The sequence below is a fragment of the Nelumbo lutea genome, chromosome 1 (genome assembly GCF_056320005.1).
Source record: "Nelumbo lutea isolate HS-2025 chromosome 1, American lotus-T2T, whole genome shotgun sequence".
Taxonomy (NCBI): domain Eukaryota; kingdom Viridiplantae; phylum Streptophyta; class Magnoliopsida; order Proteales; family Nelumbonaceae; genus Nelumbo; species Nelumbo lutea.
Window position 1 is genome coordinate 101,388,006 of NC_142684.1, and position 17,165 is coordinate 101,405,170.

Genomic DNA, 17,165 nt, shown 5'->3' on the forward strand with positions numbered 1-17,165 from the left:
CTTTTTTCACCAGCACTGGGTTGACTTCCCAGTTTGGGTAATGAACTTCCCTTATGAAGTCCGCTGCGAAGAGCTTTTCGACTTCTTCATCGACCGCCCTCCAGCGCTCCGGGGCTAAGTTGCGTTTCTTCTATCTAATGGGTCTGACTATAGGGTCAGTGTTAAGTTTGTGAGTTATAAGGCCAGGGTCAATACCGGGCATATCTGCCGCGGACCATGCAAAAATATCTAAATTTTGAAGTAAGAAACTCTCTAGTTCAGTTCGTAGAGGCTCCTTGACGGAAGCACCGATCTGTAGCATTCGCACCGGATCTGTAGCCTAGGTCTGGATCGTGACCATTTCCTCAGTGGGCGAAGCTCGTTCCTCGCCCTATTCCGTAGGCCGCTCCAGTTCGAGGTCGTTGGCTGCCTTGGTTTTTCCCTTTATGGCGGCAACATAAAATTTGCGGGACTCGAGCTGGTCTCCCCGCGCTACCCCCACACCAAAGTCCGTGGGGAACTTCATTGCCAGATAGTAGGTGAAGACCATTGCCTACAGAATATGCGTAATTGGCCACCCTATTATGGCATTGTATGGGGAGGGGGTCGCGACCACCAGGAAATCGTAGTTGAGTCTTACCGCGCAAGGTCATGTGCCGACTTCCATAGGTACTGTTATCTTCCCCAGGGGCATGACTTCCTCTCCGCTGAAGCCCACCAGAGGAGTGTGCACAGGCTTCAACTCGCTTCTCTACAACTGTAGTTGGTCGAACGCTGATTTGAAGAGGATGTCCGCCGAACTGCCTGAGTCTACAAGTACGCGCCGGACTTCGAAGTTGTTGATCCTTAGTTTTATGAAGAGTGCGTCATCGTGGGGATAGTGAACACCTCGCGCATTGTCTTTTGTGAAAAAGATCGATTCTTCCGTCTTCGACCTCTTTGGAGGGTTTTGCTCTTCTCGATCCGCCTCGCGAACTGACGTCCGTGTTGCTGCCGAAGTGCAACCTGCTACCACCGAACCGGCCACTATCACGTGGATGGTTCTCCGAACTGGCCTCTCTTCTGGGGGAGGTCACTGCAAGGCTTCGGTCGGTCTGCTGTTGGACTCGGGGGCATCCTTTCCGTGCTCCCCTTGCCGACCTGCTTTATTATTATTGTCATTATGTACAAAATTTCTCAAGTATCCGCGACGGACGAGTCCCTCTATCTCGTCTCGGAGATTATTACATTGTTCGGTACTATGATCGTGATCTTTATGAAAACTACAATATAAATTTTTATTTCTCTCGTTTGGATTACTCTTTAGGCGAGGTGGCCACTTTATGTAGGGGGCATCCTTGATCGTCATCAAGATCTCAGTCCGCCTAGTGTTTAATAGCGTGTAATCCGTCCGAACTACTAAGGGAGCTCGGGACGGCTGGCTTGGCTTCGCCTCTCGGGCCTGGCTTCTTCTGTCGCCTGGGTTGGAGGGCTCACCTTCTCTTTTTCTTTTCTCGACCCCGCCTTCGGTTCTTTGGTTGATTTCTTCATCCGTTCTCATGAACTTGTCCGCGAGCTTGAGGAAATCGGCCACGGCTACTGGCTGGCTGGCCACCATGTGCCATTTGAACTCCTTGTGTGTTACCCCTCTTTTGGCCGCCGTGAGCTGTACTACGGGGTCTAATCGCGGAATCTGCAAGCATGCTTCGTTAAACCGCTTGATGTAGCTCCGGATGGATTCTCCTTCCCTTTGGATTACCCCGAAGATACTTTCCTCAGTTTTGGGGCACCGCTTGCTGGTAACAAAGTGTGCGGTGAAGATCTGCACGAACTAGGCCCAACTTCTTATTGACCTGGGAGCTAGGTTCCGGTACCAGGTGCGGGCCACCCCCCTGAAGGTGGTGGTGAAGGCCACGCACATGCATGACTCATTGGCCCTAATGAGGTGCATTTGTGACTGGAATGCGTCGACATGGTCGTTGGGGTCAAAGGACCCATCGTACTTGTCCAGAGATGGAAATTTGAAATCTTTGGGCATGGGGACTGCCAGAAGTTCTGATGAAAGGGGGGAAGGAACTGAGAGAATTGAGATAGTTTTTACCTCGTCTGAGCTAGTCTCTTCCTTGCCTCTAAGCTCGGGTAGGACACGGTAGCAGTTCGGCGACTTCGCCGATGCCTTCTTTGAGCGGGCCTGGTGCAGGCGCTACTGGCCTCCGTGTTGCCGAGCTCGATGGGCCCAGAATGTTGGTCTGTTGCTAGGGCGCTGAACCGGTTCTTCGTGAGTGGGAACTTGGGCTTGGAGCGCTGAGGTGACTTTGTGGGCGAGGTTCCCGACCCACCTGCGAGCTGCGAGGCGGGGGTAATTTTTCTTTGCTTTCGGCCTGGGGATGTGGCCTGACTATTCGGGGGTTCTGGAGTTGGGAAGCTTCTCCTCGGTGAGGGCGTCCACCTTGAGGGGAGGCCTTAACCAGTTTCGAAATGGGGTGCTGGGGGGGAAGCAGTGACTGGTTTAGGGGTAGCTAAGGGAACAGCTGTTGATAATGGTGTTGGGAGAGGTGGTGTAGTACCTGGTGTTGCTGGAGTTGGTGTTGCTGGAATTGTTGCATTTGGGCTTGCATTGCCCGCATGCATTGCATCAGGTCGTCCAACTAGTTCTGTCGGTTTGCCAGTGGGACAGCAGTTGATTAAGCGAAGTTTGTTTCAATAGGGAGTGGAAGAGGGGTGTTCAACGAAGGAAGGTTCAAGGGTGCCACTGTTTGTGGCACATTCAAACTGGGGATCCCATCCATTGAAAGAGGGATGGTGAACTGCCCAATGCACACCACGGGAACTTGGAGTTGCTCTCCGGTGGTGGTCGTTTATGTGCCACGTCCGGCATTGTTGGAGGAATCCATGGGTGTTGGAGTTTTTTGGAAGAGTAGGTAAGAGAGATTTAGAGGGAGGCTTTTAGAAGCGTTCCCACAGATGGCGCCAATTGATGGAGCACATTCTGGCCGGTCTTAGCTATCAACGATTCTACCTCTGATTGGAGCAACGGAAGCCTAAAATGGAGAAGATGAGGGAACTTCGGGGGGAACCTGTGAGATAACTCTGAAGCTCAAGTTAGTATTCTCTCAAAGGCAAAGTAAAGACCAGATGGCGCAAAGTTCACATACTTTGTTGTTGGGGGTAGGGGGCCTTTTATAACCACTTCGCGCGCTCACTCCGAGGCCTCTGTCAGGTCGGGTGTGATTATCTCTGTTTCTGCCATTTCGGGTGTCATCCTTTATGCTGGGACAAAACCACCACTACTCCTTGTCGGAGCCGTCTCTGTAATTGGAGATGGCAGTGTCAGGTGGCGGTGGCAGGTGGCCGATTGAAGTGTGGCCGTCAAGCGTCAGATCCCAAGTTAGTCAAGTGCGTCGCCCTTGGGTACGAACTTCCTCGGTGCCAAGCATGGTATGGTTTGTTCGGTCTAGCGTCCTAGAGGCGAAGTGCTGGAGTAGTGAGCGAGGTGAAATCTTTAGTTCGGAGGTGTGTCCCGAACTGCTATAAGACAGGCCAGTTCGGATTACTGTCCTTTGAGTGGCTTAGGGCCTAAGGGAGAGTTTGGACTCCTAGTAGGGAGTTCGGACTACCACTAGTTCCTCCCCTTAGTGCTCGCACGTTAGGCGTGTTTTTATGTCGAACTATTGCCTTTGCCACGTATTGCGTAATTATGAGGTCGGGTAAAATCTTCTTTGATCATAAATCATGGTCCTCCCCTTCTATTTCTATGAGCTCTGCCACCCTTCCCCATCCACTCTTCCTCAGCGTTTCGTAATAAAACAGACCACCCGGTTCTCTTAGATAATCTTTCTCTGCCACCCAAACACCGACGCGGTTGCATGCCAGACTCGACACTCTTGGACCTGCTGCTGCGTTTATCCGTGGGTCGTTGCATCCAATCGTTGACGGACACAGGTAAAGCCGCAGCTTGCCTACCTTGGCCATCTTCTCCTCGTTGCTTGCCTCAGGACCAAGCGGCTCCTTCCCCTCGAAGTATGGATGGATCAGCGCTAACCCCGAGATCTTCTTGACACCATCGACCCCGGACTCGCCGCCTATCCTTACAGCGACAGAGTGTGCAAGATTGGCACCTGCACTGTCCCCTGCCAAGAACACTCGATCCAAGTCCCCGTGGTCGTTTAACCAGGCCTCAGGGCCGTCCCCTTTGGAATGGGAGGCAACCCATTTGAAGGCTGTAGGAAGAGGGTGTTCGGGGGCTAGTCGGTACTCCACAGACACGGCGACGACGTCGGCCTCGGCGACTAGCGAACTGACATAACGATGGTAGATGGTAGAGAAGGCACTCTCGATGCAGAAGGCACCACCGTGGAAGTAAACGAGGACGGGAAGTTTCCGATGTGGGTGATCAGTGATTTTTATTTTTGGGAGGAAAATCCGTGCAGAGACGCCTTTCGGTGTGATAACGACGTCTTTGGACGAAACACCAGAGTGAGAATCGAGGGATGGGGGAACAAAATCAGGGATTACACACTTCTCTACGCGCCCGTCTTTGTATATTCTAATGTATGGGAAGAAATCATGGGCTACTTCAATCTTGCTTGAATCCATGGATAAATAGTTGAACCAGAGCCGCGGGGGAATGGAGGAAGGTGGAGAGGATGGAGAGAGAATCAGAGTAGCTGTCAAAGGAATATGAATAAAAGATAATATTTTTGGTATTTGATTGGGTTTTCAGCAGATAAGGGCAACTTTTTGTCCAAATAAAAGATAACATTTTTATAAAATAACAAAATAAGATAACTTTTTTTTTGAAAAATATCAAGCAATGGCAATGACATTTCATTGTCTTCCTGTCTCTGTATTCATTCGAATATACTGTTCATGCGAGCGGCGGAACAGGGCACAGGCGGCATTGCGGTTGCTGTTCCAGTCTTGAGAGCTCTCACCAGGGGCTTAATTGCTCCCGAGGAGGCCGCCAGAGCTGTAGAGCTGTCCCCCTCAAGCCTTCGTAACAGGCGGCCTTATTTTGAGAGCTCTGGCGGCCTCTGTAACAGGCAAGACGATGAGCAAGTGGTTACTGTTTCGGTCTTGACAGGAAGGGTTTAATTGCTCCCGAGGAGGCCGCCAAAGCTGTTTCGCCAGGCCTGTTACAGAGGCCGCCAGAGTAGGGCACAGGTGGTGTTCTCCCGGCAATGTCTTTTATATGCTCAGCTTCCGATGCTCGGCGGCCTCTGTAACAGCTGCTGCCTCGCCCCCATCTGGAATGACGACACAACATTCCGGGCATCCTGGTTTGTATTGCAGTTACACTGGCTTCGCATCCTGGCTTGTATCGCACTAGATTCGCCGTCACTTCCTGACTTGTCACCGGTTTATCACGCACTAGCTCCGCACCTGGCAGCATGTATTGTCCAACCACAAAGAAATTACTGCTACTAAGTCAGGCACAAACAAGAAACTTAAGGCTCAGTTTAGAAAGAGTATAAATACAAATATGTACAGCTTAAATACATACAAAAGAACACAAAATATAAGGTTTTGCACCCGAAGACATGAAGAAGCTAAACAAGCAACTTGAAGCAACCCCGGCTGTCACGAATTAAAGCCCCGTAACTAGTTTTAACCAAAGACAAAAAAACCTCTATCACCATTAACTTTAATCCCACCAAATCGGGGAGGGGTTCAAAAAGAAACCCTGTTGGACTGGAGTTAGAGAGTTGAGTTGGCTGATTGGAGTTTTGAGGCAAAGCCTCCGCTGCATCTTTTTCATCATCCTGTTCAACATAATAATGTCATCAGCCAGAGAAATATCAGGGGATATCTGATTGAAAACAAATTTATTCCTGAACTTTCAGATTATCTACACAGTTAGGTGTAATTGGTCCTTAGGGAGCTGACTTTATTTATTCCCAGAACTAGCAGAAAGCCATGCAGTGAAAGGAATGGGGCGATTGTGGAATCTGAGGGATGGATTTAAAAGGGATGCGGAGCCAGATTTGTTTTTCATGGTCACATAAACAAAGGACATGGAGTGCTAATTCTTCCTCTTTTTGACAAATCTTACAAATGGTTGAGCTCACCAAACCTCTTTTGAATCTGTTTACGTTTACAGAAATGGCTTCATTAAGACATTTCCAAATAAAAGTTCTAACTTTCGGGTCCATAGGAGCATACCAGACCTTGCTCCAAACTGATTTGATGGGAATTGAAGCATTATTACTGTTAGAATTAGTTCCCTGAATGGATTTAGAGATAGATAAAATAAGCAGATCGATCTTATCGAGAAAACACCTTTGGAACCAGGTAGCCAGAAGAGCCTATTTGGCCGGGGGTTTTCAGCAATGGGAATGCTATAAATGTGGCTCACCACTGTCTGAGGAAAGAGTGATCTCAACAGATTAACTCTCCAGCATCTATTCTCATGATCAATGAGATCTGATACCATTTGCGGTGAGGGCTGAGAGGGTCTAGGATCGCCTAGTCTTCCTCCTAGTGTGGGGAACCAAAGATCATCCCAAATAGAGATGTAATGTCCTGCATTAACATCCCAACAGTAGGCTTTTTGGATAACCTCCCTCCCCACTAGGATACTTCTCCAGCCCCATGAGCCAGAATATCTAAGGGGCATTCTTTTTTTGGATTTTGAGAGAGGGGAAAGTTGGTTAATGGAATTTTGATTCCCATTTACCAAGAATCTCATGTTTTTTTTTTTTTCAGGTTTATGTGGAGACCAGTGAAAGTTTATTTTCCTGGGTATTAGGTAAGTGATACATATCTCCTAGGAGGGTAAATAACTTTTCCACACAGGGAGAAAGTTGCCAAAACTTGAATGGGACAAAAATGCCCTTTTAATAATGGATTTTTATGATTAAAATGGCCATTGCCTTATTTACATGAGAAATAAAAGAACATGGGTAAATGCACGGTAAGTGTTTTCCAGGAAAGACTTACCCAATTAACTACATTTACCCATGTAAATAACTTACCAAAAAGCAAACGAGGCCCTAAAGTCATCTTTTAAGTTCTTATTTTTTATGTACTTGGCTCTAATTACCTTAGCCCATAGAGAGTCTTCACCAAATGTCACTTTCCAGGCAAGCTTTGCCAGGAGGGCAAGGTTATGAGTGTGAGGGTCCCTGAAACCCAATCCTCCATCTAGTTTGTTCTTGCAAACTTGCTTCCAATTAAGCCAGTGCATTTTGTTATGTTTGTTTTGAGTCATTCGGTCCTTCCCCACCAGAAAAGCTTGTAGAGCTTTGCAATTCTGTTGCAGATACCTTTAGGGGCTAGGAAGCATGACATGACATAGGAAGGGATAGCAGATATAACTGACTTTAGAAGGACTTCCTACCTGGTCGAGGAAAGGAAAGCATTCAGCCAGGAGATAGATTTTGATTGTATTCTATCCACTAGATTAGAGAAGAATTTTTTTGTTTGACCTTCCAAATTCGGTTAGGAGGCCCAAGTAATTGGAGGACCTAGAGACTAGTTTGAAGTGAAGGCCATTTGCAATCACCTTCTTAAGCTTTGGGTGAATTTTCTTGCTAAAATAAATCTCAGATTTTGTAAAATTCACATGTTGACCTGAAGCTTCCCCAGAAGCCTTAACTGTTTCCACTAATACTTCTCTCTCATGGAGAGATGCTTTAGTAAACAAGTAGTTGTCATTTGAAAAGAACAAATGGGAAATGGTAAAACACTAAAGAGAAAGAGAAATATCTGAGAACAAGCCACTATTAACAAGAGTATGAAACTTCTTTGAAAGCATTTCAGAACAAAGCAAGAAGAGGTAAGTGGAGATGGGGTCCCCCTATCAGAGGCCTCTGAGGGAGTGAACTGCACACTTGTTGGAGTCTTCTGCTACATTTGGTTCGGTTAAAAATTTGTGCTTAAATTTTGAAGCACTGAAGAATGGTTTGGACGAGTTCAATGGGTTAGGCATGAAATTGCCACCCCTAGGTCCTGCTACCTGTTTATTAATTTTTTGGATTATTGTTAACGACTCTTGGATATTCAAGACTATATATAGTTTTTACATTTTTAATTAACTTAGTATTAACATTTCAAAACAAAAACAAAAACTAAGAGTAATCACTGGCGTCCTCTTCCTATCAACTTATTACTTGAGTATAATTCAATCAAAAAGAAATTTGCAATAAAGACTTCAGTGTCAAAAACATTCATGAGAGAGAGAGAGAATTTCAGTCTTACGAGGAAAGATCTCCATTAAGCTTAAATAGTAGTAAACTGCAACCTCAGCTACAGAGAGCGCTAGCAATGGGGTTTCTTGATACACATCAGCTGATATGTATTGGTTTTCATGGTCATTGATATGCTAAATATAGTGATTTTAGGACGAGAGGCCTTATTTAAAAGAAAATACCAATCCCCGTAAATTGCCTGGTTGAAAGCTTAAAGCCTAAAACAAGTTATATGGATATTTTGAATACATAATGTTTGCATATCATGTTTTTACTTTAAGTTTGAACCGTCATGAACTCATTAGTAACATATATGTCGGGTTCATCAACTCATCAATCAAAGACTATCCAATCTCTATGGATTTTCCATATTTGTTTATTTTGTATTAAACAATGATAGTGTACCGGTGGGTGAATCATCTATGGTCTAACGTGCATGGCCTTGTGAATCATTAGAGTGATTGATATTGAAGCACGTTTATTGAACAACCCACTTGTAAAATTTGAGTTCAATCCTCTTTATTTTTGGCTTCATGGGACCATACAATGAGAGTAGCCCAGCCTAGACATGGCAATTTTCCCTATCTCTAATGGGGACCTGACTTCGCTTATCCGATGGGATTGGAGATAGGGATTGTTTTGGCAGGGTGGAGATGGAGACGGAGATTAATCTCTGGTCGGGATGAGGGATGGGAATTGAAGTCCCTGCCCCGCTACCCCCTGAATCAGGTCACACCTTGAAACACATCAATTGGCTCAATTCTTCCAAAGTCCAATCAGGTTAGTTCTATTTCACTATCGAAAAGAATGCTCTTTCCTTTATGGAAATCAATGTTCAGAGAACCGAACTGGGCATCAACCCGGTAAAGGCAGAGGTTCACAGGTCAAAGGTCCGACTGAAAACAAATACATCAACAATCCAATAAAGTTCAAGACTCAATCCTAATAATAACCACCATCATCACAAATGCATTTTAAGAAATATCAATTCAAAAATTATAATGCATACATGATAAACTAAAATTGATTTCAATTTTCAGCTATTTTAGTATGACATTATCATTATCAAATTTAGTTCCAATTTTTAGCTATTTCAATATCAATATCACCTAAATTTAAAATACAAAATCAATTTATTCAAGTTTAAATTTCTATTTCAAGATTTCAGGAGGGCTTAGGCTAACCTGCAAAATTGAACAATTTGTGTATCTTGGTCGAATTTGGTGGACTAAAAGCCTGAAGCAAAATATCAAACTTGTAAAAATACTAAGGAAAAAGAAAATATTAAAAATAAATGGTTAAATGTTGCAGAAATCATATTCAAACTTAAAGAAAAAGAAATCATATTTAGGCGGTGGAAGGAGAAGGAAGGAGGAAAGAAGACTAGGAGAGGGCGGTGAACAGAGCACCGCCACCATTGCCAAAGAGAAGAAGAAGAAGAAGAGGACACTGGTCGCCAGAGCTGGAGGGACATGTGCGGTGAGCAAAGCTCACCGGCGAGAAGAAGAAGAAGAAGAACTGAAAGAGGAGGAGAGAGACTACTTGGTATCGGCGGCGAGGTGCTGGTGATGGTGGCTGGAGTGGCTGAACTGAGGTTAGGTTTGAAGAGGAAGAAAAGAATCAGAGATCGATCGAAGAGGGTATATTTTTGGTTGGGATTGGGATTTTCCGATTGGACCTTAGTGGCTGTTTGGCCTAATTTTAAGTTTTTTTTTTTTTGGTACTAAAAAATGAGAATGTTAAAAAACCGGCTGGTTAAGCAAAACTGGGACTGGTTCGCCGGTTCTCCAGTTGAACCTGCTAGGCAAACGGTTTTTCACAGTTTTTTGAACATACCGGTTTTAGGGGTATGTCTGGACCAGTCAGGGTTTAACCGCCCGGTCCGGTTCCATTTTCAGAACATTGACGGAAATGCACAGGTGTAGCAGATTGAGAGTCGGATTTGAAGAGTAAATATTTGGAGTCTGAAGCTTAAACCAAAGACAGTTCAATACAAACATAGATTATCAAAGTGCAAACAACATGATATATTTTAAGAAGAAAGCCAGGCGTTTACAAATCACACTGGAGTCTAGACTAGAGGAGGCGTCTCCCTGTTCAAGAAGAAAGCCAAGCGTTTAAGCAATTCCCTAGCTGTCTCAGTATTTGGGTTGTAGAGATGGAACCCATGCTCTTCTCCTTCTGTCTCTGCAAACTCCACAACTCCTATCCACCCGCTCCTGGCCAACGATTCATAGTAAAGCCACCCTCTATCTCTCAAAGCGTCCTTCCCTGCAACAAACACAATAACTCTTGTGCACCCAAGACCCAACAAACTTGGAGCATTGGCTGCCAACGGATTGATCTGTGGGTCATCGTTATCGGGCTGTGATGGGCACACATAAGGCCATAAACGGTCAAACAACGCCTTGACAGGGGCCATTGCCTCAGACCCTACCGGTGTCGCCCCCCAGAAGTGAGGATGGACCAATGCAATCCCAAGAATTTCCATACCAAGGCCGCCAGAATTGGGGTCTCCGGCCCTCATTGCCATGTGATGGGCAATATTGGCCCCCGAGCTCTCCCCAACCAAGAAGACACGGCCAAAGTCGGCATGCTCAGTCAACCAAGACTCAGGACCCTCCCCCTTAGAGTGAGAAGCAACCCACTGAAGCGCAGCCCATGAGTCGTCGTAGGCAGCAGGGATGGGGTTCTCTGGCGCTAGTCTATAGGCCACCGACACAGCAACGATGTTGGCCTCTGCAACTAGTAAATTGAGATGGTGATGGTACATGGGAGTAGAAGGATGCCCAATGATAAAACCACCTCCATGGAAGTATACGAGGATGGGGAGCTTCTGATTAGCATCGGCGAGCTTCGGTAGGTATAGGCGCGCGGAGACGCCAGAATCTGGTACGATCAGAACATCTTTAGAAGAAACACCGGTCTCGGAATCCAGGGAAGCAGGGACTGAATCGGTGCCTAGAAGCCTTTCGACGTGCCCATCTTTGTAAACACGAAGAAAGGGAAGGAATTCGTGGTCTACTTCAGCCTCGCTCATATCCATTAATGCAAACTAGACAGTTTTGAGACGCACAAACAGTGAGGGAAATTAGAAGGATATTTGTTTCTGTATCTCTGTAAAGTTCGAATGTATGGGACTGGTTTGGTTTTATGGGTTAATGTATGGATAGAAAGTCAGATGAGCTCATTAGACAATCGCCACGTGCTTTTAACTTTTCCAAAACCTAATCCAAGTTGAGGCTCAACCCATTCAACCCACGACCACAAAAGCCGCTATCATATTCATATATGTACATGGCTAGCGAATGCCCTGAAATGAAGAGGGGGGATGAGCGGTACCATGTTTCGACTATATATATTCATTCGTTCCTATCTATTGTGTCGTAATCTTGTTCCAACTTCCAAGATTGGTGACAGTGAATATTAGTCAGTTCCATCAAAGATAAACTCTTCCTTATTCCATTTGAATTTGATAGCCACAACTCGGAGGTGTAAAACGGGCCGTTTTGGGCCGGTACGGCATGGCCCACGTGAATCCCGTACAAAGTGCAGGCTCGTAGGTTATGCCTCCTCCTAAGTAGGGGGTCGGCTGGCACAGCCCATGGCCTAAGCCCGCATAGGTTCGGGCTTAGGTCAGGCTGGTTTGTAGGCTGAGTCTTGGGTTACTAGGTCACAGCTATTTATTTAAAAAAATATAAAAAAACTTTAAATTTTAATTTTATATAAATTTTGATGTACACAATTGCTTATATATACAATAATTAAATAAAATCGAAAAAAATTATTTATTTTATTAATATATTATATCCTATATTTTATTATATAATTATAATTTATATAATATATTATATATTATATATAAATATATAAAATATATAAATATATATATGGGTCGTGTTGGGCCATGTTGCAGGTTGGGTTGGGCCGAGCCATGGGCCACAAGTGGTACAGCACAACAATGTGGGTTGTGCTAGCCCGGCCCGCTGACTTGAAACCCCAAGCCTGACACATCCCATACAACCGTGTCGTGCCCCGACACGACCCGTGGACCATCAAGCTAGGTCAACTCAAAATCGTGCTAGGCCACGAGCAGCACGACCCGATTTACACCTCTACTCACAACTCCTTTGTTTTAAGTTATTTTGCCAATGTTTTTTAAACCGACGTTGAAACCAAAACCGCTTTCGCCACCGATTTGGAGGTCAGTGGTTCTTTTATACAATCTAAGCGGACAATTCAATGCAATTTAAAACAAGAAAAAATAATTGAAATAAAAAATAATCAAAAACCATTGTTTGGATAATGGATTGGCTATTTGATCACTCATGTCAGTGAGTTGCTAATCAAATCAATGATTTTTGGCAAAGGCTTAGTTTGGAAGGAGTACAAATACTAATATATATGTCAAATGCAAAACCTTTCATTTTGTCTTATTTTATGTGTATTTGTACTCCTTTCAAACTGAGCCAAAGGAACTAAGGATAAAACAAAATTGGTTGTCTGAATAGTTATCGGGCTGAACGGTCTAACCATCTGGATCAAGAACCATTTAAAAACCAGGGTTTATTGCTGGAGTGATCACCTTTAAATTTTATTATCCATTCTCAAAAAAGAAGAAACATGATACAAAGAAGGAATAACCTGTTTTGCCCTAGGATCAAGATACAAAGCACACAATCTCGCTATCTCAAGTTCTCAGCCCAACCCTAAAACAAGGAGGAAAATAACCAATATATCCAAAAAAAACAAAGAAAACTAACCTATATGCAATGCATGAAGCCTTAGGTTGTTTTCTCTTAATAAGGTCAAGAGCTCATGCATAATCAGTGTTTTCGAACAATTGTTGACTCGAATGGTTGGACCCTTCGGCTCGGGAACCGTTTAGGAGATCGATTCCATTTTACCCTAAACCTGGTCCTTAGCCAAAAACCGTTGAATTGGTTAACAACTCGTTCACCTAAGTAGTCGAACCGTTGACCAATTTGACCCATTCAATGATTTTTTGTTAGAATGGGCTATCCATTCGAACCAGACGGATGAACCATCAACTCGAAAACCAGTCGACATAACGATTTTGGGTCATTTATATGAGCTATATGGCAAAATTCTTCAAATCATATGAGTTATATGATTCCTCAAAATTTTTAGTTTTCAATTTTAAAATATAAAAATATCAAATATGAGACTACTAGTTAAAGTTTTTAAACAAGCCTTCAATGTAACTAACCCAATCTGTTTGATGTGCATAATTTTGTCTACAATCCATTTTGACACCAATTTATGCATCCTTGCTCTCTCTCTCTCTCTCTCTCTCTCTCTCTCTCTCTCTCTCTCTCTATATATATATATATATATATATATATATATATATACACACACACACACACAAGAGATGCCAACTAAACTACCCCTCCTATTGAATTTGGTTCATCTCCATTGAGAGGGTAAAAATTGTAACTAAAATAATACTATTAAATAAATTTAAGTACCTCTCATTAAGTTTTACATTTGAGTAATTAGATAAATCACATTCTTTCATTGAATCCAACATTTTACTTATATTTATCATTATTAAACTCCAACAATAAATCCATATACAATCATTATTAGGGTTAATTACTTACATGTACCCTATATATTTAGGGAACTACTTAAATGTACCCTAAACTTTCAAAACCACTTATATATACCTTATAATATGACCCCACAACACAAATAAGCCATCAAATGCAATGTAAACTTTTTTTGGACTAAAATTACCCTTTATTTCCTTGTTTGAGAATGGGTATAAAAGTTATTTTATTATAGTTTTAATGGCTATTATAATGGCCATATTTGTATATTTAATCCATCTCTAATTGTAAGGTTTGAAAATGTAACTTCAATTATTACTTTTCAGGTCATTTAATCCCTCTCATTAAGTTTTATACTTAAGGTATTAAATCCCATTATCTCTTATTAAATCCTATATTTTTAAGTTACATTTCACTAATTAGATCTATATCAATATTTTAACAACATAAACCCATAATTTTAAAACTAACTCAAAAACAAAATCATTCTTTATCCAAGTGGTGGCTAAGCAATTTAACAATGTGAATCAATTTGATCAACCTATGAAGTCATAGTTAGGTAATAAAATTTTTAAAATAGAAATAAATATAGAAAATTACAAAAAAATAGACACATTTATGATATTTTTATTAATCAAATTAAAAAAAATAAGTTTTATAAACAACAATTATTTTTATTTAAAATGAAATAAAAAATAAAAAATACAAAAAATTTGCAAAAAAAAAACATTTAAGAACATGTATAATATCGTGTATTTATCATATTAAACAAAAAGTAAGTGTGACATATCAGAATTATTTTTACACACAAAAATACAAAAAAAATTATAGAAAAAAATTGAACACATCTATAATTTTATATTTATACTACTATTAAAAATTTGAATAAAATTTTGGAATTCTTTTGACAAAAATCAAGGTTTTAAAAACCAATCTAGAAATGGAACCACTTTGGCTTTCAGTTTCTAGGCCAGCGGTTCAATCATTCAATTTGAATGGGTCAAAGTCCACCATATATATACGTTATTATGAGAGGGGGGTGTGAGACTTTGAGAAAGAGGCGGTTGTGGGTTAAATCTAAAAATTGAGAAAAAAGAAAGATAAGAATAAGGAAGCATTGTCGAAGGTGATTGTCACCATGTTCAGAAGTGTCGTCAGAGGTGGTTGTCACCATGTTCAGAAGTGTCGTCGGAGGTGGTTGTCACCATGTTCACCAATCATTGTTGTAGAACCATTTGCCCTGAGAAGAAGGAGGAGGAACCACCACCGATGACTATCTCTTTGTTTATCATCACCGTTGCTACAACACCGTTTGCCCTCTTCTTATATCTCCATCATCTCTCTAAATCTCTCTCAAATCCCAAATCATTTACCCCATTAGTGTATCTCAGATTTTAATATAAATTGGTCTTTAATCTCTCATCTCTTGCATCGATTTTGTGATTTCTTCATTGAAGTTGCAATTTTTTGTCGTTATAACTTAAAAAAAAAAAAAGAATCAAAGAAATGAGGAAACTCAAAATCAAAATGGAAAAACTAAAAACCCTAAATAATTTTGACCATTTGGAATAATCAGACAAGATTATGAGATATGAAAGTTTCTTTTTTTTTTAATTTTTTAATTTCTTTTTAAAATAAATAACAAATTTGGAATTAGTTTGAAAGCAACCCGAGAACCATTAATTGGGTCGAATATTTAAATGGTTAAATCAACCGGATCAATGGTTCTCTAACCATTTCAACGTTTTTTTATAAAATAGTAACCTAGGGCCAAAACGGAACCAATGACCTAACTGGTTCCTAGGCCAAATGGTTTGACCATCCTTTCTAATATAGTTTTTAATACAATGACTAAAATACTCATTTTTGAATTTAGTCGCTATTTAATTGTAAGGTTTAAATTGTAAATTGAACTTGTACTTTTCACCTCATTCAATTCCATCTATTTAAATCTTATTTTTTTTTTATAAATGAACAAAAGAAAAAAGATAAAGCACTACAAAAAGAGGAGTTTAGCCAAGCAAGTAAGCCTATCAAAGATATTTGAAACTTCACAATTTGATCTATTTATCACATATTTGGATGAGGTGTTTATGCAATCAGATTTGGAATTTGCAATTTGCATATGATTAATAGTAAAACAAAAAAAATAAAAAATACATAAAGTTTATAAAAATATTGGATATATTATTATTATAATTATCATCATCTAGAATTACCACATGCAAAGCACATGCATACTTACTAGTTAAAAAAATCATTAGAGTTATTAGACATTTCATTAATTTTTTTTATAATTCCATTTTTACCCTTGTTCTTCCTTCCTTCTCCAAACTGAATGAATGGAGGTGATGCAGATATGGAAATATAGAAGAAGAAAAGGTCAAATTGTCAAAGACAACCAGATCTGACCATAGATCTAGAACAATATGAACTTAAAACAAAAACAAAGTAAATGGAATGTTGAAAATAATGTTCATTCGCCAAGGAAATGTTATCCAAAGAAAAATAAGAAGAAAAGCGGCAACTTTAAAGAAGGTATTTAAAAGACATAGGAACCAAATCTCTAATACCTTTGATTTTGCTCAGACCTCTAATGACGATTATATGATCAAATCCCATTGCTTCATTCTTTTCTTAAACACCTCTTAGGAACTACAACTATTAACATTCATACCAGTTAATAAACTCCTTTAGCTTGGACCTAAATTTTCCCACCAGTTCATAGGGTGAACCTATCTAAACAAATCATTGATCCTTTGTTTGAGTTACTAGGTTTTCTCCTCTACTTTGCTCCTTTCCTTGGGTTCAAGTTTTTTCCTTTGTTTTTACTAATTTAATTTAATGTGGATTTGTTTAATGGATTGTTCTGGTTCAATAATAAAATGTAGTAAGAAGAAGTAAATGTGAGTTTTTGGTTATCTTCATTAGTTCAATTTTGAAATTGTTTTTTAACTTGGTTATTAATATCATGGTAAGCACATTTTTTGGCTTTATAGGACTATACAATGGGAGGTAACCCATTTCCCCAACCCAAGTCTACTACAATTAACTAGATAAAGTATCAATTGAGCCACTATCACTTGATTTATGTGCTTCTCATAATATATAAACTATATAAAAATGAAAGTTTGAATCTCAATAGATAAAAAGGAAAAAGAGTTTTTTTTTTTCTACTACTCTATACGTAAAATAGTATAAATACAATATCCTGTGCATCACACGGGTCACTGCTAGTAAAAATAATAAAGAACCAATTGTATTGGTTACTTCAAATGTGAACTGCAATGAGAATTGAAGTTGTAATATTTTGTGTACCTTCATAAAGACTTACAACCAGGATCGCTTGGGTGAGATCCTTGTTGATTTTGCTCATTTGAAGTTTTTTGTACAATATGTACCTTTGATTGTGGAGTCCTAGATGAATTGAAGCTTTTGCTAA

The 17,165-nt window shown here is 41.0% G+C and overlaps 1 protein-coding gene and 1 pseudogene across 5 annotated transcripts; both read right to left on the reverse strand.

The window, feature by feature from the left end:
- Positions 1 to 3,569: 3,569 nt before the first annotated feature.
- On the reverse strand, positions 3,570 to 4,665 carry LOC148876442 (putative carboxylesterase 2 pseudogene; annotated as a pseudogene). The gene has a single exon (XR_016109425.1). The product of XR_016109425.1 is annotated as a putative carboxylesterase 2 pseudogene (transcript).
- On the reverse strand, positions 4,640 to 11,295 carry LOC148876443 (putative carboxylesterase 2). 4 transcript variants are annotated; one of them, XM_088975655.1, is made up of 3 exons: positions 10,204 to 11,295; positions 5,491 to 5,720; positions 4,640 to 5,340 (listed from the first exon to the last, which is right to left on the reverse strand). In XM_088975655.1, the coding sequence occupies exon 1, from the start codon at positions 11,191 to 11,193 to the stop codon at positions 10,219 to 10,221; it is 975 nt and encodes a 324-aa protein (XP_088831781.1). In that variant the 5' UTR covers positions 11,194 to 11,295; the 3' UTR covers positions 4,640 to 5,340; positions 5,491 to 5,720; positions 10,204 to 10,218. The 4 variants fall into 4 exon arrangements, 3 of the variants coding, with proteins under 3 accessions (XP_088831781.1, XP_088831716.1, XP_088831652.1); XM_088975590.1 differs by lacking the exon at positions 5,491 to 5,720 and adding an exon at positions 9,332 to 9,383; XR_016109406.1 differs by lacking the exons at positions 4,640 to 5,340; positions 10,204 to 11,295 and adding exons at positions 9,332 to 9,383; positions 9,690 to 9,810 and having other exon boundaries at positions 5,402 to 5,720.
- Positions 11,296 to 17,165: the final 5,870 nt, after the last annotated feature.

Coding starts and splice junctions, on each gene's coding strand:
- LOC148876443 (XM_088975655.1), bottom strand. CDS start 11,193: ATGGATATGAGCGAGGCTGAAGTAGACCACGAATTCCTTCCCTTTCTT.